This window comes from Cordyceps fumosorosea (assembly GCF_001636725.1).
Source record: "Cordyceps fumosorosea ARSEF 2679 chromosome Unknown scaffold_9, whole genome shotgun sequence".
Taxonomy (NCBI): domain Eukaryota; kingdom Fungi; phylum Ascomycota; class Sordariomycetes; order Hypocreales; family Cordycipitaceae; genus Cordyceps; species Cordyceps fumosorosea.
This window is the reverse complement of record NW_017387309.1, coordinates 599,135-619,923: the sequence shown is the minus strand read 5'-3', so window position 1 is coordinate 619,923 and position 20,789 is coordinate 599,135. Positions and strand designations below refer to the sequence as shown.

The following is a 20,789-nucleotide window of genomic DNA, read 5'->3' as shown; positions in this document are numbered from 1 at the left end:
TCGAGTGCAAACCCAATCAAGACTCGACAAGGAGACGCAACGGCTTCCCAAACAGGCAACTCACACCGGCAGTTCTTGTTGATCAATGCGGGAGAACCTGGGATCATTTTCCATCTATTTTTCGGCCAACAGCGAGCGACTGACTAGTCAATCATTCGTTTGGCTGCCCTGCGCCCTGTGGGCTTCTTCTGCACCGCCCCGGCTCAACGCCCAGTCACCCACCGCACCGCTTATCATCATCAGGCGCCGCGAATGTTGATTCCCCATCCGGGCGGTTTCATTTCGTCAATGGAGACCATGACGCAAGCCTCCTTGCAACGGCACCTTTGCCGAAGCCGCAAGCATCAACTGTAGGGCCAGCGCAAAAAAAACCCTTCTCGAACCCGCCCGCCCATCGGGCTAAAAACTAACAAGTGCCGTGGCGTTTTGACTAGACAGGCCTCTGCAATCGTCGGCACACGGAAGAATCACTGAGGACGGACTTTAATTACTCGTTAGGCAATCCAAGCTTCAGGGCAGGTGATTTCGCTTTTTGCGTGATGGTTAAAAATAAAGGTGGTTGTACAACAAACGCCGCAGCCTTACGCAGATGGCGTTCGGGCCCGAGTCCCCCGAACTACCGGCCAGCGCCGTCGGCCAACCGCCGCCGGTGGCGAACCTAAATTCTAACTTATATGAACCGCCTGTTGAGCCATGCTTGACAGTGACAGTGAACAAGAACCAGGCAGTCCTCGCCGATCGATAAGCTGTGGGCCTGGACGTTGCCAACAGTACGCATACCAAGGATTAATAACATAAGTTCGTAACGTATAATATATGTACAATAGCTTTCTGACGGATTTCCTTTATTCGTCGAGTTATGTGGGTGTACGGAATGCTTCTTCCGAACGATGGCTCTACAAGTAGAATTCCCATCATCACTCCTATGGAAAAATGCGCCCTCACTTCCGATCAAAGGGCAACCCGTTCTCTTCTCTAATCGACCCGTAAATAGCAAGCAACTTGGCATCCGGACCTCTCATCTCATTAACCCGCTCCGCGTGCGCCGTCACCGTGTCCAGCGTCCGCAGCCTCGCGCCGCTCTGCTGAGCCAGATCGTTCAAATAGCCGTTTTCCTTGAGAGCCATACTAATCGGCGCGATACTCTGCCAAAAAAAAGAGACTTAGTAAAAAAGAAATTTCCTCGCTTTGCTGCTTTTACAGATGACGGACACACCGTGGTGAGGTCGCTGTACGCTCCCGAGTGCAGCATCGCGAGCTGTCCGGCGCTCGGACCCGGGGTCATGGCCTCGACGAACCGCGCCAGCGTCTCCTTGGGGAGACCAATCTTCTCGGACAGCACGGTGGCCTCGCACAGCACCTCGATGGCGGAGAACCGCACAAAGTTGCCGACGAGCTTGAGCATGCCGGCCTCGCGGAGCGGCTGGTCGGCGAGCTTGATGGTGTCCTTGCATATTCTGGCAATGTCTGTCAGCCAAGTGAGTCATCCGCGCAGACTTTCACATTGTAACCTACATGTCCTTCGTGAAAGGCTCAAATTTTGCAATGGCATCGGATGGCCCGGCGAGAACGAGCGTTATTTGCCTCTCAATGGCCATGGCCACGCCCCCAAAGACTTGGCCGCGTTAAGCAACTTGACTCACACATAGATCTGTGGAGGGTAACTCACTAGGACAGGCAATATAAGCAGCTCCAAGACTTTGCAGCCTGTCTGCTTGCGCCTGATTGGTATCGGGATGCACGGTCGACAAGTCAACGAACAACTTCCCCGAAACGTCGACCTCCCCCACCACGTCCACCACGCCGCTCACGGCCGCATCGTCCGCCAGGCAGAGGCAGACAATGTCCGCCCGCGAGACGGCGTCGGCCAGCGATCGCGCCGCCTCCATCCTGTCCGTCGCGGCAGCCACGCGCTCTGCCTTTTCCGCGGTGCGATTCCACACCAGCACGGGCTCCGCGAGCGGCGCGTACTGGGCGAGGTTCGTGCTGATGGCCTACTGACAAGTCAGCCCGTCACGTCCGTATATGGCTCACAGGGCATGCGCACCTCGCCGATGCTTCCCAATCCAATCCAAGCGATGCGAGGCATTTTCAAAATAAAAGGGAAAATTGTAAAGATGAGACTCAGACCCGGCATCGCGGTTGGTGAGAGAGTTGTCCAGTGTCTACGGTGGGAGGGCGGTTTCGTTCCGCGCTTGTTCCGCGGGCAAAGCCGAGGTGGCTTGCTCGAGGCACGATGATCATTTTACAAGGAAGAAGAGAGGCAGGGAATCGATTCAGAGCTTGGGATACAAGTTGTGCTTCGCGGCATGCGCATCAGCATATTGTAGGCGTCGTATCAAGTAAACAGTTAACACCGTCGTACTCGAGAGGAAAGTTAGCCTGTAGTTAGGTAGCTTCCACACTGTCCGTTCCAGTAGCCTAGTTACACTATTTACCTTTTTCAGGTATACCAGGAAAGGAATCCCACGCTGAAGGAAGAACAGCTTTTCCAGATTGTCGATAGGACTGAGTAGCAGTACAGACAAGTAGACAAGACGTTTTGAATGAAAGAAAGCTAATTTTTTATGTAAATAATCATTCATACTCAACTCTAATAATAAGAGCTGTTAGCCACGGTAGCTGCAACTTGATGTGCCTAGATCGCAATACCGGGGAACCAGGGGCGGGCTAAATTAGGCTCAAAGCCACGACATGTCCGACATCCATCATCCCATCCATCCCGCCCCTCCACATCATCCACAAACCCCTGTTTCGAGCTACCCATTGCTTCCGCATCAACACTTCATTCCTCATCTCCTTTTTCTTTCTTTGTTTTCTTGGGTTTTCTTGGTTCGCAATCGAATGATCGCTTGATCATGTTCCCATCGAGGCGGAGGATCTGGGCCGGCACGCCCCTGCTGGCGCTCCTCGCCCTCGTGCTCTTCGCGGGCGCCGCGACCGCGTCCGTCGGCGACCGACTGCCCGAGTTTCGAGACTGCGTCCAGGTGCGTTGAGGGATGAAGAGAAGCTGGCAGACGTAACATCGGCAATTGACATGCTAACCCGACCTCAGGTCTGCGAGTCCGAGAACTGCCGAACAGGCCACCAGACACCGATCCGTACGTTGGGCGACAAACAACCTCCCACCGCCGAACAAGAACAACCTCACGTCTTTCAAACAAGCTAACAACTTTACTCCTCTCTAGCCCTCCACCGCCGCCTCCTGCTCTGGGACTGCCCCGCCGAGTGCGACCACGCCTGCCAACACATCGTCACCCGTCAACGCCTCGCCGCCTCCCAGCCCGTCGTGCAGTTCCACGGCAAGTGGCCCTTCCACCGCCTCCTCGGCGCCCAAGAACCCGCCTCCGTGCTCTTCTCCCTCGCCAACCTGTGGGCGCACCTCTCCGGCCTCGCCAAGCTGCGCGCCGCCGTCCCGCCCCGCTACCCGCTCCGCCCCTTCTACGTCGCCCTCGCCCGCGTCGGCCTCGTCGCCTGGACCGCGTCCGCCGTCTTCCACACGCGAGATTTCCCGGCCACCGAGCAGCTGGACTACTTCGCCGCGGGGGCCAGCGTGCTGTACGGCGCGTACTACGCGCCGGTGCGCGTCTTCCGGCTGGACCGCCCGCGGTGGCGGGCGGTCGTGAGGGCGTGGACAGGCGTGTGCGTGCTGTTGTATGTTGCGCACGTGGCGTACTTGAAGGGCGTGAGGTGGGATTACGGGTATAACATGGCGGCCAACGTGGCGGTGGGCGCGGCGCAGAACGTGCTGTGGACGTGGTTCAGTGTGCGGAGGTACAGGCAGGAGCGCAGGTTCTGGGCGGCCTGGCCGGGGTTGGTCGTCGCGTGGGTCATGTTCGCGATGAGCATGGAGCTGTTCGACTTTCCGCCGTGGCTCGGCGTGATCGATGCGCATAGCTTGTGGCATCTGTTGACGATTGGCCCCACGATCCTGTGGTACAAGTGAGTTTGATCGTGATGTGGCCCTTGTCAGAATTAGAGTAGAAGCTAATCAACCCGTTACAGTTTCCTCGTTATGGATGCCACGGCCGATATGGCATCGACGGAGAGGCTAAAGGCATAGAGTTTTATTGAAATACGACGGTACTTGTGTCTCTGCCCGGGAGCCAGGTCACGTTGAGCATCACCGCAACTACAAAGGTTCACGTTAATAAGTTAATCAGATTACATTTCGGTCCGTTTACGAGCAGTTCCAAGTTTGATATCAAGCCCCCTTTGCCCAATTCATACAACGCCGATAGATACAGATTTTCAAAGCCTCTCCAAAATAAATGTGCCACCGTTAACAAGGTATACTCATCATCGTTCTCATTACATGTTACGCCCCAAACACAGAAGAAAAACACATTTTCAGACCAAGCACTTTTTACATATTCTCAGTCACAAACGACTTCACCCACTCAGCAGGTCGCGGACAGACAGCCCCCTCGCGCTGACGGCCGTGCCGCGCCTGTCATTGTTGAGCATCAGCAGGGCCGCCGTCGCCTCCTGGTCGAGCTCGGTCTGCGGGTTCAGCGCGGGGCTCGTCACCGTCGACGCCGACGTGGACGTGCTGCTGCGCGCGTACGGTCCGTGCCTCTGGGGTCCGAACGCGGGCGACGGCGTGGCCGAGAGCGTGAAGCCGCCGTGGTGGCGGTACTCCGGGGCGGCCGACGACGACGAGTACGAGTGGTGGCGTGCGTCCTGCGGGTGCAACGCCGGCGACACAGACGGATGGTGCTGCTGCTGGTAGTGGTGGTCGGGTCGGGCGGTAAAGGTGGGGGACACGGCTTCCGAGTCGGACATTTCCATCTCCACGTCGCCATTGGCGGCCGGCTCGCCGTGAAAGGTCGGGTGGAACTCGCGGATGGACGGTAGCGGGTTGCCCGAGGCGGAGGCGTCGCCGCGATGCTCGCCGCCGTGCTGGGCCTTGAGCTGCGAGACGCAGTCTTCGAGGTAGCGAATGTATTCAATCGAGGCCTATTCTTGTTAGAATGTTTTGTTTCTTTTTGTTGGCAGTGTGCGTGGCGCGTACCTGCAGAATGGCCAGCTTATGCATGTCGCCAGTGCAGGCGGGAATCATGTTCTTGAGGACGGCAAACTCCTCATTCATCTTACTGCGCCGCCGCCTCTCAATCAGACTGTGCGCCGTCTTGCGGGCAATCTTGCGCCCGGCCGCGCTCGTAGCGCTGGGCTGCTTCTTGCCTCCCTTGGTTGTGGTGCTGTTGGCCGCCGCTCCGCTCCCGCTGGTGTTGGTCGCCGCCGCCTTCTTGCCGGCTCCCTTCCCGGTGCTTTCTTTTGCGGTCGGCGCTTCGGTTGCGGCGGCCACGGAGGGTTCCTCCTGTCGAGGCTTCATCTGAATGATCTTGCGGGAGCGCGTCGGCGGCGGCGGCAGGGCAAAGCCGTCCTTGGGCTCTTTGGTGGCGGCAGACGACCTGCGGCGTGCCTTGACCGTCTCGGCAGCCTGCATGGGGTAGGAAGGAGGGCTCATGTGCTGGTGGTGGCTGTGGGAGTGGGCGTGGGCGGACGACCCAGGGGATAGCTTTCCTGGGGATGTACGCGCGGCGTCGTGGATTGCGGGAGGGGGCAGCTCGAAAGCCAGGTGGAGCGAGGCGAGCTGATTCACACCGTCTTTGGCCTTGAGGTCGGTTGAAGATCCGGGGGTGGGAGGGAGGCCGGGTCGAGGCATTGTGATTTGGGGGGGGTCTTTTAAGTTTTTGCTGATGTCGCGTGTGTCGAGGAGATTGACGGTGTAGGTGTCGTGTGAGGACGGCAGGACACGGACTCGCCTGGGCAGTAGCACCGCAGGTGTACGCAACAAAATTGACGGTAAGATTAGTCGGCTGTGAAGAGGCGTCCAGTTCTAGTTAAAACAATTGTTTTCGGAGTCTTTTTGACTGCGTATTATGACAAAATAGCGTCTCGTGTCGAGACGAGGCTGAGGCGAGAGCCAATAAGTCGGGACTGGCGTGGACAAGAGACGGCACGGCCCCGTACGCTATTTGTAGCTTGTGCCAGGAATTTTCAGTGCCCTTTTCCAAACTTCTCGAGATCTTGTAGCCGGAGGGAAGTCGTTATCGAATTTGAGGTGAACCTGTTGATGTGTCACGAGGGTAGGCGGCAGGCAGGGTATGGTGTAGTTCGGCGGAGTGAGTTCTCTGACAGCACGTGTCGGTCTCAGGAGATATCAGGAGGGGGGCGTCAATGAAGGGTGAGAGGGCAGAGCAATGCAAAAGATAACTAGGTTAGAATTTGAAATGCAATTTCTGCGTGGCCAAGAAGAGCAGTCGTGGGCGTGACACTCTGTGGGGGGCCAAGTGTCGAACAAGATAGGCAGGGTGTGACAGCAATCAAGGCAACACTGCAGATTTGGTGGTGGCTTATCTTGTAAGGAACAAGATAAGAGGGGAAATGAAGAAGAAAAGTGAGCACGCGAGTAGCGAATGAAGAAAGGATATTTTCACGAGATGAAACAGGTGGCAAACATAATAAGAGAAGAGAGGAGAGGAGAGGAGAGGGAACAACACCAACAACAAGCTAGTAGATACGCAAGCAGTAGGTGAAGACGAAGAAGCTGGGGGACCAGATCACGTTTTTGCCGCTTGGCTCTTTTGGCATCCGTCTACGGTGTGGAGGGCCGTGCCAGTTTACGTTTTTGGGCGAGTAAGAAGGTGACCACGAGGGGAAGGGGGGCAGCTTTCGAAAGCTTGGTTGTCTGTCTGTCGTGAGAGCACATGTCCGGGGGTGGGATAGGACGAGGAGGGGGAGAAAGAGAGGCGGAGAGCAGTGCGCAGGGCCACGCGGCGATACTGTTGGTGGAGAGAAACGACACGGCAGGCTGGGAAGAGGAGAAGGTGAAGAAAATCTAACTGGAAATGGAAACTACTTGGTCGCGAGATTGAAGCGAGAGAGCGAGAGAGGAGGAGCCATGCAAAGGAAAAGGAAAGGAAAGGATAGGGAAAGGATAGGGAAGGGAAAAAAGGCACAGGGCTCGATTGACCAAGCAGCATCGAGCAAATGGTCGCGTGCTTGCCAACAGTGGTTGAGGGGAGGAGCCAATCAGAGGATGCGATTAGGCCATGTGCATGCCAGGAATAGGCGAGAGGTACAAGATACCAACCACTAATCACCACTAGCTACAGTGCAAGCCCCGCAAGCATCCTGTTTGTTGCCCTGCATAGTACTTACTCAAGCCAAGTCCTCCAAGCCTTTTGGCACCCAGCCATATTTCACTTGGCATGGAAACTATCAAGTCGTCGTTACTCTGGACTTTGCTCTCATTTAGTTTAGGCCCCGTCTTGTTCCTTTCCCGCTTCTCCACCATCCCCCCATTCACTACAATCGCTCCACTAACATGACTCCATCATCCCCTCCGTCTCCCCTCGTCCACCAAAGAGCTCGCGTGCTTGGCCTCGTGCTCGACGGGTTGCTCGTGTGCTCGTCTCTTTGGTATTCATGCGTCTGCCCCTTGTCTCATGGAAAACTACAAACTAGTGATCTAGCTGGCAAGTCGGCTTTTTTAGCTCAACAAACTGATGTGGCTGTGTTTCCAAGAAGCATGTGCTTGGTCGTCGGCAGTCAAGCCATCCATCATCATCTACCTATCTATCCGTAATCATCTCCTATTTCTTTTCGTGGTTGAATACTAATACCATTCACCCTCACCCTCACCCTCCATATAGATGCACGATAATAGCTTCCCACCTCCACCGTGGAGGAACGTGGGCGGCAGTCAGTCCGCCAGTCCACTTTGACCCTGTTTTCCCCTCTCTAACATCTCTCCGATGAGAATCACAGATTTGCCCGGGGCCTACCAGTATACCAATAATTTTAGTGGACAATTATTTGCATTTTGGAGACTGGCTTGCTCATTTCCCCGTCGCCTGATGATAACAGGCTACCAAGCAACTAGACTAACCTTGCCCGTAAATCAAGAACGACTGCTACGTAATCATTCGTATCCTCGACATATTCCCCTCCCAGCACCTTGTCCTTGGACCCATATGTACTCGACGACGTTGACGTCCTGGACCTGGTTAGTCTCGTGCTTGCTTTCCCATCGCCCACGATGCAATCCACCTTGCCGGCATTGGTCAGTCCCAACTACGCCATCACGTAAAGCCAAACGTGCTATGCACCCACTGCCTGCCCCAGCAAACGGTCACCGTTGATTAGCTTCGCGCGTATGCCTACGGTTTCACCTACATTTGAAACATCATCTCGCCTGCCTTGCGTCTCACTGTAGGTTTGGGAATCTTTCCCGAGCATATCCGGCTCCATGACTGAACTGACAAACCCCTTTCGTTTCGCGTGCTGCAAAGAAAATGGCGCATGCTGAACTGACTGACAGGCTTGTTCGTCACCACCTACCCTAGACTATCCGTCGAATTGACAGCATCTGATGTCTTCAGCCATGTGAGGCCTACCATGTCATGTCACATCTTTACGACAGAAGCAGAGTGCTCCATCATGCACGATCGCTCTCCGTCACCCGCACCGATTCGTGGGTACCTTTACGTAGACCGGGGGGCTTGGCCTCGCAGTCAGTTGTCTGACTCGCATGAACATGTCACTCTATCCACCGCTAAGCACTCCGTTATACCTTATAATACACGGTATATAACTCTGGCGGTTATTCAAGGCGGCACACGCACAGCAACGTTAAACATAAGCCGTCCCGAATATACCGGGCGACGCGTCCTAGATCGCCCATCGATCGTGGCTAAACTCGTTTGTTGCCGGACCGCGAGTTGCCCCCAAGATCCGCACGTGATTGCGCTCCGAGATGGGCCGAAGCCAAGAATATCCACCAGGACCTAAGCAGCAAAACAGCGAGACTTTATTAATTTGAATCGCATCATCTCATCCCGTAAAGGCCAGCGAGGCGCGCACAAGATACAAAACAACACAAACGCCATCACCAACACACCTCGGGTACCTATGTGTCGGAAGAAACGACCCCGCCGCGGATATAGCCTATTGCCCAAGGCAGTGCGAACCTTGCGCGATCCTCCATTGACATAACCATAATTTTTTTAGCCCACGTCCAACCACACCGTCGGAGTCTCCTCCGAGAAGGGAAAGCCAAAAAAAAAAGTAGTTCAGGAGCCCAACCACAAGAAACAGCCCGAAAATCGGGCTGCTTTCCCCCCTTGTGTGTTTGGGCCAAGCTTTGAAGCGCCGCCAACGCATTGTGCGACCCTTTTGGCCTGTTTGTTTTTGCCCGGCGCAATTCCTCCTCAAAGAGAGGGGGTGTTCATACCCCGCCACCCCAAGAGAACCCAACTAGTCTCCGCATCGCCCTTCTCCTCCGTCGCTTAAGAAAACCAAGAGAGCGAAGGCGTTGATGCGAAAGATGGATTCGCATATGATGCGTCCCGATCTTGCCGCGCAGCCGCAGGACGGCGCCACGCAGATGCCAGCCGTCGGAGCGCAGGGCGGCATGCCAGCGCCGCCAACCACCCCCCACGGCGGCTACCAGGTCCCTGTTCCTGCTGCTGCTGCTCTGCAGCCGTCGCATCACCCGTCGCAGCACCAACACCACCACCACCACCATTATCCGCCCGGCTCGACGTCGCCGCCGCAGTACGGCGGCGGCAGCTCCTCCTCCCACCCCGGCCACCACCACAACTCCCCATCCGCCTCCTCCTCCGTATCCTCCGCCACCATAGCCTCCTCCTCCGCGGCCGGCGGCGGCCCGCCCGCCGGCCGCCTCGGCCACGTGCTGCACACCATGCAGCAGACGGGCTTCCACGCCTGGGGCTTCGTCATCTACCGCGGCTGCGCCTACGCCGACGAGCCCCTCTGGCAGCGCTACGTGCGGCACATGAAGCAGGAGGTGCACTCCGCCCTCGCCGCCACCCCGCGCCTCCCCGGCACCGGCGCCGGCGCCAACGCCACCCTCGACACCTCCGGGCGGCAGCTCGCCCCCTACCTGGAGTGGACCGTCATGGAGGACCCGAGCCTCGAGGGCGCGTCCACCGAGACCGTCCGGCGGCACTTCGCCGCGTGGGCCGCCGCGCGGCACCCACGCCGCGACGGGCCCGGCGCCGACGGGCCTTTCATCGAGTCGCACGTCCCGCGCTTCATGTACTGCGTGTACGTCGACGGCCGCTGCCTGCGCACGCTCGCCGCGTTCGACGACTGGCTGCGCCTCGACCGCAACGGGCCCATGCAGTACCTCGCCTGCGCCCTCATCGACAAGAACTGCCCGGAGGGCGGCGAGGGCGAGCCCGGGTTGCTGCCCGTGGACGGCTGCGACAGGTACTACACCGGCTGGATGTACGCGCACGTCGGTGCCCTGCCGGAGCTGTACAACACCCTCGGACACCAGCGCCTCATATCGGGGCCCAACAACTATGCGAGGCCCCCGCGGATATACCCGGGGCACCTGTACGGCGCGTCGGTGCCCCCGTGACGAAAAAGGGGCTGCGGTGGCGGCTGGTGGTAGGAGAGTGGGCGGCTGATGAGGGACGTTTTGGTGTCATGATGTCGATACGATATACCAGGATAGCCTGGCTACAGCTGGGCCTGCAGATTTTGTTACTCCATATACCATAGTTTAGCCTGCGTTGATACGTTATAAAAGTTTGCTTCGTTTCTCCATCGCTAGTCAAGTATCGGAATACACTTGGTGCCAATATATTGCTCTATGATTGCTACAAGTATACTAATATATTTACACACGCACAGCCTAGTATATCCTAGCACATGGTACATCAAGTGGCATTCAACTGCAATTAATTAAGCTGCATACGCTAGTGCTCATAATACATCTGGTATTTAAATCCTTTTTTTGTAAATCTACGCCTCGTTGGACGGGTACTCGACCTTCGTCGTCGCGTTAAACTCCTCCTTGATGATGCGAATGTTGGTAAAGCGGGTGATGATGTGGCTGCTGCCGGCCTTGTCATCGGTGCCCGAGGCACGCGCGCCGCCAAAGGCCTGCTGGCCGACCACGGCGCCGGTGCTCTTGCAGTTGACGTAAAAGTTGCCCGCCGCGTTGCGCAGACGCTCCTCAACCTCGCGGATGATGGTGCGGTCGGCCGCGAAGATGGAGCCCGTCAGCCCGTACTCGGTCGTCGTGTCGACGAGCTCGCAGACCTTGGCCAGCGCGTCGGGCGCCGCGTCGTCGTAGACGTAGGCGGTGATGATGGGGCCGAAGAACTCGGTCTTGAGGAAGCTGTGGGTGGGGTTGGTCGTCTGGTAGACGGTCGGCTTGACAAAGTAGCCCTTGGAGCTGTCGTACGAGCCACCAGTGACGAGCTCGAGTTCCTTGTCCGTCTTGGCCTGGTCAATGGCGCCGGACAGCTTCTTGAAGGAGGCCGCGTGGATGACGGGGCCGACAAAGTTGGTGTGGTCCGTCGGGACGCCCTGCTTGAGCTTCTCGGTCTCCTCGACGAGAATCTTCTTGAACTCGGGCCAGACAGACTTGGCGACGTACAGACGCGAAGTGGCGGAGCACTTCTGGCCCTGGTACTCGAAAGCGCCACGCACGGTCTGAATGGCGGCGTTGTGGACATCAGCAGTCTGGTGGACAAGGTGGAAATTCTTGCCACCAGTTTCACCGACGATGCGGGGGTACGAGCGGTAGCGGCCCTCGCCAACGCCCTGGCCGATGGCGCCGTACAGCTTGCGGAAGACGGCGGTGGAGCCGGTGTAGTGCAGGGAAGCAAACTCCCTGTGGGCGAGGACGGTCTTGGTGATCTCCCCGGGGTTGCCCGGGATGAACTGAATGACGTCCTTGGGGAGACCGGCCTCGAGCAGGATCTGGTAAACGAGCCAGTTGGAGGCAATGGCGGAATCGGAGGGCTTCCACAGGACGACGTTGCCCATCAGAGCGGGGGTGCCGACGAGGTTACCGGAGATGGCGGTGAAGTTGAAAGGGGAGACGGCGTATACGAAACCCTCAAGAGGGCGGTACTCGAGGCGGTTCCAGACACCGTTGGTGTTGTGGACGGGCTGCTCGTTGTAGAGCTCGTTGGCATAGTGGACGGCGAAGCGGAAGAAGTCGGCCAGTTCGGCGGCGGCGTCAATCTCGGCCTGCCAGGCGTTCTTGCCCTGGCCGAGCATGGTGGCAGCCATGATGTCGTAGCGGTACTTGTTGGCAACGAGGTCGGCAGCCTTGAGGAAGATGGCGGCGCGGTCGGCAAACGGGAGGTTCTCCCAGGCGGGCTTGGCGGCGAGGGCGGCCTCGATGGCCTTGTTGACGTCGGCGTTGGTGGCCGTGTGGTAGTTGGCCACGACGCTGGCGTGGTCGGAGGGGTTGTTCTGGGTGGAGAGGGTGGACGATCGGATCTGCAACGGGTCAGTATGAGGCCAGGGAGCTCTGCGGGCGGTTCTATAAAACGCACCTCCTTGCCGTTGACGACGACGGGAACGTCCAAGGGCAGCGACTTTTGCATCTTTTCGAGAGCAGCAGTCAGGCCGGCGCGCTGGGCAGAGCCCTTGACATAGTGGTGCTAGAGAGGGGGGATTAGCAAGCATCCGATGAGAGGCCAATCGATTGACGTACGTTGGGCTCGTTGTAGACGGCAGGCGACTTGAACGAGGCCATCGAGGCAACGGAGCGAGCCTGGACGGCGCGGCCAGCCACGCGGAGGCCGGCCTTGCGGAAGACGGCGGATTGCATCATGTCTGTAGAGTTGTGTGAAGAAATCAACAAAGATCTCGACAATTGGAAGGAGGATGCACAAAAAGATGATGTGGAGGGAGGAGAAAAAGGGATACGCTGGGGGTGATGTATGTCGGAAGCGCAATGTTTTACTCTCGTAAGTGCCACCCGACATCGCCACCCTAGCAAGTTTGGGGAGCTGGGGGTAGAGCTGCCAAAAAAAAGTACAGAGGACTGTTGGTGGACCGGCTTAGCACGGTCCAGCAACACGTTGCGGGGGTTCGAAAGCGGGGCGGGACCCAGGCCGGAGCGCTGTATTTTGGAGATTTGGGGGAGTTTGGAGACTCAAGACCGCTGAAAGCCCCCTGAATCCCTGTAAGCTGGCACAAGGTTTCAGCGCCAAAGGGCGAATGGCTGGGGAACGGCCGGTCTCGGTCCCCACCCCGGAACGCCTAGCCCGCCGCAGCCACCCGACACGATGTCAGAATGATTGAAAAATAGGGTAATAGAATGAATGGGAGGTAAGGATGTGGGTGGATGCTTCGAGGATGAAAGAACGATAGGGTAATGAAATCAATCGACATCGCAGAGCCAATATCTTGGGATGTGAGTTGGCATAGCGCACACTTGATAAAGCTATGGCGATACAGCAGTGGCTGGCTACCTATTACGGAGTACAGCGTAGTGCATCGACACCGAGCATTCACACTTGTTTATTTACCTAGTAGTAATTTACAGCCAATTATTTAAGGTAGAACAATATGTAACTAGCGACAGGACAAAGAATATGGATCATTGGTCAAGGTATCAAAGCAAACTCCCACAACCCACACCAACACAGCCCAAACAGCCAGGGCCCGCCCGGAAGCCCTCGCCGACCCGGACACCACCTCCGGCCGCCATGCAAAAAAATCTACCCAGGTCACAAGGGCTAGCGTCATCTTTCGATCGGCCCTGCATAATTACTCTTTACAGGGGGCATGACATGACGGTTATTGCACAACCCCTGCCGCCGCCGTTTTGCGTAGCACCGGCACCGTCAGACCGTACGCCTGCGTGGGCCCCTCGGCGTTGTGCTGGTCCTTCTCCACGTTGATGCGAATGTCCAGGCTGCCGTCGTTGCCCTGCCCAAACGCGTCGGTTGCCGCCCTGTGCTCCGTCCCGGCGCCGACCTCGCCCTTATGCATCTGCGCGTGGCCGCCCTTGCCCACAAAGCTCGTCGTCTCCGTCTCGCCGTTGGTCGTCGCCAGCGCCGGGTTGTTGGGCGAATTCTCAGCAATCATGGCAAAGTTGCGGCTCGGCATCGTGCACTTGTTGTGCCCGGCCGTCTTGGGCGTGCTGCCGGGGTCCCGGTCAAACAGGTCCAGCATGGTCTCGTCCGTCTGCTGGTTCAGGTGGTGAATCTTGTTGCGCCGCGCGAGCAGGTTGGCGACGGTCTGCGGCGGCGGCTTGTTCACGATGGCCGACGACACAATGTTGGCCATGTACCGGTGGTCCTCCTCTACAGGAATCTTGAGCTTGGGGTTCGAGTAGAAGCGACCGAGCGCCGCCAGGTGTACGTCGCCGCCCAGGATTGTGATGCGCACGTTGTATTCCGCCGCAATCTTTTGCATGCCCTCGATGAGCTCACGACGTTCAATCTTGTGCGTCTTGGCTGTGTAGTGGTCGTCGAGATCGTCGAGGAGGTCGACGCTGCCGTCGAAATGGTTGAACAGACCGCCGCCGATTCCGAACCGCCGACTCATAAACTTGATAGGTCCAATGATCGGGCTTCGCAGAATATTTTCCAACCAGGTGAGACGCTGACTGGTTAGCTTGGCTAAACAGAGTTTGGAGGAGGTGTACGAACCGGATATGCGATGGGAATACCAAGCAGCAGGATCAGATGGTCAATGGGCTGCTCTGAGCTGGCGGCTGCTTGAAGCTCATCACGCAGACGCTGGTACAGCAGTTGGTATGTCTCGGGATAGTTGACCTGGTGGCGCGTGCGCTCCGTTCGTGCATCTATTCCAAGCATAGCCATGCGAGCACCGAGGCGCGCATACATGTTGAATGATCGCTCAGCAACATACGGACCCGGCTTTGCGCCGATAATGTATTGCGAACCCGGGCTCTGCTCAGCGACAAACGTGTCCACCTGCTGCGCCGGATTAGTTCCCTCACCACGAAAATCTGCACTGTCAGCGTTGCCTCACTGTCATGGGAGCCGAGAGTCTTACCGGATGTATACGTCGAGACGGGTGGCGCAAGGTGGTGCTGGAAGAGCATGTAGTACTTGTGCGCGGTACCGCCAATGCCGCGGAAGACGTCGCAAGTCATGAAGTCGTTGACATAGGATCCAAAACCGTCAATGATCTACATTGCACCTTTTAGCCCTCGAGACATGATTCACTTTTTGAATATGGCACCTACGTCGTGGTCGTCCCAGATGTTGATCTGGGGAATCTGGCCATTGGCGATGGCAAACGGCGCAGTATTATACCAGCGAAGGTAATTCTTGAGGTAATAGTCGTCGCATTCGGACCGTAGCGTTTCGGAAAAGGGAAAGTCGCGTCTCTTTTTGGGGTTCGAGATGTCGGTCCAAGGGCGCAGCGGACCACTGACGCGGATGCCGTCGTTGTAGATCTGGTCGCCGCCGCCGAGCATGGCGTGAAAGGGGGCTGCCTGGTGCTTGCGCAGTACGTCCTTCCAGAGGGGCGTCCCGCTGTATGCCTCCTCGTCGGTGCCGACGCTGAAGCCGTTGCAGGAGTGGAACATCAGGCGCATGGACTCGCCGGCGGCGGGGATCGAGAAGCGGTTAACCTGCGGCTTGTCGGCGCTGACGAAGCGCAGGCCGGGAAGCTCGTAGGCGTACTGAATCTCGGCGGACTCCATGGGCACGCTGACGTGGAAGCACCAGAAGGTGCTGCGGGGGTCCGAGTAGAGGCGAACGCCGGGGATCTGGCTCGCGGGTTCGCCAGCGGCAGCAGCCTCGGCAGCGGCCTGGCCGCGCGCGCCGAGTCGCTGCAGGCTCAGCGTCGGGGCCGGGCCCTGTTGCTCCTGACCGCCGCCGTTGAGGACGACGAGCACGCTGCCCTCCCAGTGACCGTCCTGCATGCGACAGTAGTTGAGCAGCGGACCGCACACGACCTCGCCGGCGTCGCCGTCGGACACGGGCTCCTCGCCGTTGAAGCGTTGGCCCTGGGGCGCGGCGGCGTCGATTTGCGCCTGCGCGGTGGTGGCGTCCGGGTGTTGCTGATGCGCGCGCGCATGGCGGGAGAAGGAGGAGGACTCCTGGTGACGCCAGCGGCTCGCGGATGAGTACGGGTTCTGAGGCGTGCCGTGGGCGTGGGCGGCGGGCGGCTGCGCGGCCTGTGGCTGAGTGCTGGCCATGGCGAGGGAGGGAGGGTGATGATGGTGACGGAAAGCTTGCTCAATGAGCTTGTCGCCGGCGCTGCAGGAGCGATTGAGGTCGGCGCAAGTATGGGGGAGCTCAAGCAGGAAAGCCCGGGAAGATGAGCAGAGAGTAAGAACGGGGTATCGAGGGAGAGAAGGGAGGATGCAAGGATCTTCAGGAACGAGCGACCAAAACAATGCCAAGAAAGGTGGCAGCTGGTGATGATGTAACTGGGCGTCCTTGCTAATGCCCAACACTGGGGAGGGCGTTATTATTAGTTAAAGTTGCTACAAGGAGGGAGCCAAGTTGCGCTGGCTTGACGCTAAACCATGATTTCTGGGACGAGTTTAAAAAAAAAAAAGCTTGGACGGCCTACATATAATCGAATTTACGAAACGCCAAACAGTTCGTTTTTACAGTTTTACGGGGGCCCCAATCGCGATGTAGCGCATTGCTTTGTTGGCAGCTGAGCTTTGCGCAGCTTCTGATTGGTCCGAGCTCAGGGGCGCCTAATAAACTTGTTTTGGCACGAGCTGGTAGATCGGACGCCTGTTGCTCCAGAAACATTTCGTTCGTACATGCATGCATACATACACCATGAAATCAAACGACTTTCCTTCTCGCCACTGTAAGAAGTGGTGCAGAGGAAGTCAATTTCCCAACAGCTATTCATTCAGTCAAGACTTGGCATCTGTCTGGCTTAATGTTGGTTTATATCTAGACTGTGGCCAATTGTACCTATTTACGTTAAAACAAATCAACCAAGCCTGCTTTCAGACGATAGGATACTAGACAAAAAGCATCCCAGTGTTGTCTGGCCTTGCCATCAGAGGCCGTATCGACAGAACAAGCCCATCACCCGCGGAACTTCAATCAGCTTCATGTCTCGCTCAGTTATATGTACCCTGTCGCTTTCTTCCATTTTGTCCTTCTTTGTTCCAGGTTCTGGGTGTCAGATCGCAATTTGTGAGGAGCCATTTGTTGTATACATTGATGTAACTTGCACCATCACCGGACAACTAGCATTTGGTATAAAATGTCTTGCCGAGCTTCAAAACCGCGCAAGAATAACCGGAGGGAAAAAAAAGGGGGAATTTGAGCAATTTGATAGCACAAATTCTGTTTTATGTACGAGTTAGTTCCTCAGGCCTGCCTCTCCTTTTAGGTACAGTGGCTGTACCTACTGAGGCACTGTGGCTGGTAGGGCGCAGGCGCTACTAAGGATTCTCTGCCAGTAATATCCGCTTGACCTTTTGCGTCACACTCAGCCTCAGCAGCTCTTCATCTCCAACCAACCGCGCGCATCACGATTCATCGCGCGCTTTGCTAGAACGCACTCGCACCGCGCATCTAGACGCACCGAATCACGCTTCCGCGAGCATTCTTTGGTCCCATCGACAGCATGGCCGACACAGGCTTCGTCAAGCCCGAGCCCGGGACGGAGCCCGCCCCAATTGACGAGGAAGACTTGTACGAGGACGCGGGCGACCTCGAGTTCTACGACAAATCTCAGGGCCCAACGTTTGAGACGCTCTATCTCGCGCGCATCCCCCGTTACATGTGGGAGGCGTGGCAGAAGCTCAGCGACCGCCTCGGCGACGAGGAGGAGATCCAGATCGGTACGCTGCGCACCTGGAACGAGCCCGGCCAGCGCGACGAGGACGGTAACATCGGCCCCGAGAACACCAAGCTGCGCATGCTGCTCGACCCGGGCTGTGGCGAGCACCACACCCTGCCCCGCGAATACGACCTCGACGTCCTCGATCGCGAGGTCCACAACCACTTCATCTTCACCGAGGAGGACCTGCCCAGCTACAAGACCAAGAACAAGGAGCGCCAGGACCAGCTCAACGCCGGCATCCCCGCGCACATTCTACGGCAGAGGGAAGCGGCGGCGAGTGGTGCTGGTGGCAGCGGCGCGCCGCAACGGCACACGTTTGACCGCAAAAGCCGCTTCCAGCCGTACTATCGCAAGGCGATTCCTAGTGAGTTTATTCCTGTGCTGGCTTCGCGGTTGAAGAAGCGCGGCTGCTGACTGATGACGTGCAGAAAAAACAAAGATATACGGCAAGATTCATTATGATGTTCGCGTGGAACCGCGAAACACTGGGGAAGAAGAACGATACCTCGGGCAGCAGCTCTACCAAGCCGAAAACTCGAGAGCCAAGCTCCAGATTATCAGTAGAAACACGGCAACATCCATCATTAATCCTGGTACGGCCGGTGCCGTTGGATGGGCTGGTAACTTTATCGTACGCATTCTCTCTCTCTTACTGGTAATATATACCGTCTAACTCCCACAGAAAAATACTCCTTCTCTCGTCAAGCCCAAGAAGGGCGAGATTCTCAAGGCCGCCCGCATTCCCAAGAACCAGCTTCTCGATCTCATCTTCGACTGCTTCCGTCAATACCAGTACTGGTCTATGAAGGCGCTCCGCCAGCGCACCCAGCAGCCCGACTCGTATTTGCGCCAGGTCCTCGAGGAGGTCGCCGTGCTCAACAAGTCCGGACCCTTTGCAAACCACTACTGCCTGAGCGAAGCCTACCGCGACAAGGCCGGTAACGAATCGCGCGAGGCCGCTGCCGAGACGGTCGACGACGGCGACGATGACGAGCCTGAGGACATGGAGGATGTTGTTCTTGCGTGATGGGTTCTTGCACAACGGGTAAAGGATCACAAAAAAAAAGCTGCATTGGAGTATGGCGTCTAGGGTTATTTTTATGATCTAGATTTTTTTTTAGTTTCTGAAAAACAATTTCGCGAAACGGTTGGCAAGTGGCGATATCATTATTGCGATACTGAAAAGCGTCCGTCGTAGCCCGCCCCAGCCCCATCTTTGCCCACCTTACAACCCACAGCAATGCTGCGCGCCCATCTCCAGCGGCTGCCCAAGATGCATCTCATCTTCGACTTTGACGGCACCATCACGACCGCTGACACCATCGGCCCCCTCGCCGCCGCCGCCATCGCCGCCCAAAAACGCCGCGGCGGCGGGATCGACCTGCAGCCCGCGTGGGACGCGCTCCTCCGGGCGTACCTCGCCGACTACGACGCGTACCGTGCCGGCTTCCGCCCCCCCGAGGCCGCGCGGACCACGGTCGCGGACCGTGGCGCTGCGACCGGGCTTCGCGCGCGTGGCGGGCGTCGCGAGGGACAGGGGCTGGCCGGTGAGCGTGGTCTCGGTGAACTGGTCGGCGGAGTTTATCCGCGGGGTGGCGGGGAGCGTGCTGCGGGAGGAGGAGGACGTGGTGGCGGCGAACGGCACGAGCGCCGAGGACGGCGTGATCTGCGGACCGGAGGCGCTCGCGGGCGAGCTGCTCGTGTGTGCGCCGGACAAGGCGCGCGCGATGCGGGCGGTGCTGGCGGGGAGGAGGAGGAGTCAGGAGGAGGCGATGTACTTTGGCGACTCGACGACGGACTTGCAGTGCCTGCTGGAGGCGCGTCGCGGGGTGGTGCTGACGGACGAGGGCGGCGGCGGCTCATTGCTGGCGACCCTGCGGAGGCTGGGATTCGACGTGCGGCATGTTGGGGAGGGGGATTTCGAGGGAGAGGAGAGGAGGTTGGTATGGGCGAGGAACTTTGACGAGGTTCTGGACAGCGGTTTGCTGGACGAATGAGCCAGCGGGTTTTGCTTGCAGATGAGTGACGCTCATTTCTGAGAAAATAGGCAGCACAGCATAGATGCGGTTTGCCTACATCGTTGGCTGTAGAGGACAATGGGCTTTCTGAATATTTTGGCATTGCATGATTCGCTCATGATGTGTTTACACGATTTTGCTTAATCAGCATACTGGCAAGCTGCTTGCTGCAGAGGTTGGGAAGAGCGACACCGCCATGCTCGTCATCGTAACAGTAATCGGCCTACACAAACTTGGAAACTTGGAAACTTGACCTGTTACTGTTGTCTGCTACGTTGCCTATTCGTAGGTGCTTTCCGGCGGCTGCCTGCACTAGCTCTGACGAGCACAACCGCGCAGGCTCGGACCGACTACCACTGAGCTGGTTGGCGGATGGCGGTTCGGGGCGCAGTTTCTTTGACCTCGAGCTCTTGCAAGTAGCTGCAGATGATTTGCAGAACTAGAGATGCGGAAGGGTTGAAGCCGGCGCGTGGAACTCGGCAACTCGTCCCTTTTCAGTCTGTGTTGATGGAACCTGCTCTTCTGGGCAAAGGCTGGGGTTCAATCAGTGGGGATCTTAAACGTATGGGAATGTACTGTAGAGCAGAACGATTGCATTCTGCATCGCAACCCGGGTTTCTCAAAGCCATGCCATAGTCTGCTGTGGATGCAGAAGCAGGTTTGTATGCCCTGCTTGCTCCTTGACTCGCAACGGTTCGGAAAGCAAGAACAGGACAGACAACGTAACAATGAGGAAGGAAGAGAACAGTCGCCACACCCACCGAAAGTAGGAACAAGCCCACGTATTACGATATCTCCACCCGCTAGCAAAAGTACCTGGTGATTATTAGTTGGCTTCGACATACCAATCTATGTGCGTACATGCATCTCGATCCTTCGGGCAAGAAGCCCGCGTCCATGCAACCAATCGCAACGGAGATCTTGGGTGGGTAAAAGACGGCACGGGGTGTTATGGTCAAGGGGACACGGTTGACCATGCTGGGGGTGCTAGGGTGCGTATCGGACGGTGAGAGCGCTGTGGCGCTATTGTTGGCAGTATTTAAGATGATAAGACATCCTGCGAAGCCGTTCTTGACCCTTACTATTACCCCGCGCCTGTTACACACATACACCATCACATCGCCATCATGTTCCTACAGCGCCTTGCAGTTTGCGTCTTGTTGACGCTGGATTGCGCTCTTG

At 57.4% G+C, this 20,789-nt stretch overlaps 8 protein-coding genes across 8 annotated transcripts; 4 read left to right on the top strand and 4 right to left on the bottom strand.

The window, feature by feature from the left end:
* Positions 1–941: 941 nt before the first annotated feature.
* ISF_04374 (6-phosphogluconate dehydrogenase family protein) lies at positions 942–2,089 on the bottom strand (the record flags this gene model as incomplete). Its single annotated transcript, XM_018847980.1, has 5 exons — positions 942–1,145; positions 1,217–1,457; positions 1,516–1,615; positions 1,670–1,994; positions 2,048–2,089. 5 exons carry the CDS (start codon positions 2,087–2,089, stop codon positions 942–944), a joined length of 912 nt encoding a protein of 303 aa, XP_018704936.1.
* A 769-nt stretch (positions 2,090–2,858) lies between these two features.
* Positions 2,859–4,063, top strand: ISF_04373 (Mn2+ homeostasis protein Per1; the record flags this gene model as incomplete). Its single annotated transcript, XM_018847979.1, has 4 exons — positions 2,859–2,987; positions 3,056–3,101; positions 3,189–3,942; positions 4,006–4,063. 4 exons carry the CDS (start codon positions 2,859–2,861, stop codon positions 4,061–4,063), a joined length of 987 nt encoding a protein of 328 aa, XP_018704935.1.
* A 329-nt stretch (positions 4,064–4,392) lies between these two features.
* ISF_04372 (Helix-loop-helix DNA-binding protein) lies at positions 4,393–5,668 on the bottom strand (the record flags this gene model as incomplete). Its single annotated transcript, XM_018847978.1, has 2 exons — positions 4,393–4,959; positions 5,015–5,668. The coding sequence occupies 2 exons, from the start codon at positions 5,666–5,668 to the stop codon at positions 4,393–4,395; spliced, it is 1,221 nt and encodes a 406-aa protein (XP_018704934.1).
* A 3,666-nt stretch (positions 5,669–9,334) lies between these two features.
* Positions 9,335–10,396, top strand: ISF_04371 (hypothetical protein; the record flags this gene model as incomplete). Its single annotated transcript, XM_018847977.1, has 1 exon — positions 9,335–10,396. The coding sequence occupies one exon, from the start codon at positions 9,335–9,337 to the stop codon at positions 10,394–10,396; it is 1,062 nt and encodes a 353-aa protein (XP_018704933.1).
* Positions 10,397–10,782: 386 nt separating this feature from the next.
* On the bottom strand, positions 10,783–12,613 carry ISF_04370 (delta-1-pyrroline-5-carboxylate dehydrogenase; the record flags this gene model as incomplete). Its single annotated transcript, XM_018847976.1, has 3 exons — positions 10,783–12,276; positions 12,333–12,440; positions 12,494–12,613. 3 exons carry the CDS (start codon positions 12,611–12,613, stop codon positions 10,783–10,785), a joined length of 1,722 nt encoding a protein of 573 aa, XP_018704932.1.
* Positions 12,614–13,584: 971 nt separating this feature from the next.
* On the bottom strand, positions 13,585–15,964 carry ISF_04369 (Alkaline phosphatase D-related protein; the record flags this gene model as incomplete). Its single annotated transcript, XM_018847975.1, has 4 exons — positions 13,585–14,394; positions 14,442–14,764; positions 14,812–14,947; positions 15,005–15,964. The coding sequence occupies 4 exons, from the start codon at positions 15,962–15,964 to the stop codon at positions 13,585–13,587; spliced, it is 2,229 nt and encodes a 742-aa protein (XP_018704931.1).
* A 1,406-nt stretch (positions 15,965–17,370) lies between these two features.
* ISF_04368 (transcription initiation factor iif) lies at positions 17,371–18,616 on the top strand (the record flags this gene model as incomplete). Its single annotated transcript, XM_018847974.1, has 3 exons — positions 17,371–17,953; positions 18,018–18,220; positions 18,272–18,616. The coding sequence occupies 3 exons, from the start codon at positions 17,371–17,373 to the stop codon at positions 18,614–18,616; spliced, it is 1,131 nt and encodes a 376-aa protein (XP_018704930.1).
* Positions 18,617–18,829: 213 nt separating this feature from the next.
* On the top strand, positions 18,830–19,552 carry ISF_04367 (Haloacid dehalogenase-like hydrolase; the record flags this gene model as incomplete). The annotated part of the gene is made up of 1 exon (XM_018847973.1): positions 18,830–19,552. The coding sequence occupies one exon, from the start codon at positions 18,830–18,832 to the stop codon at positions 19,550–19,552; it is 723 nt and encodes a 240-aa protein (XP_018704929.1).
* Positions 19,553–20,789: the final 1,237 nt, after the last annotated feature.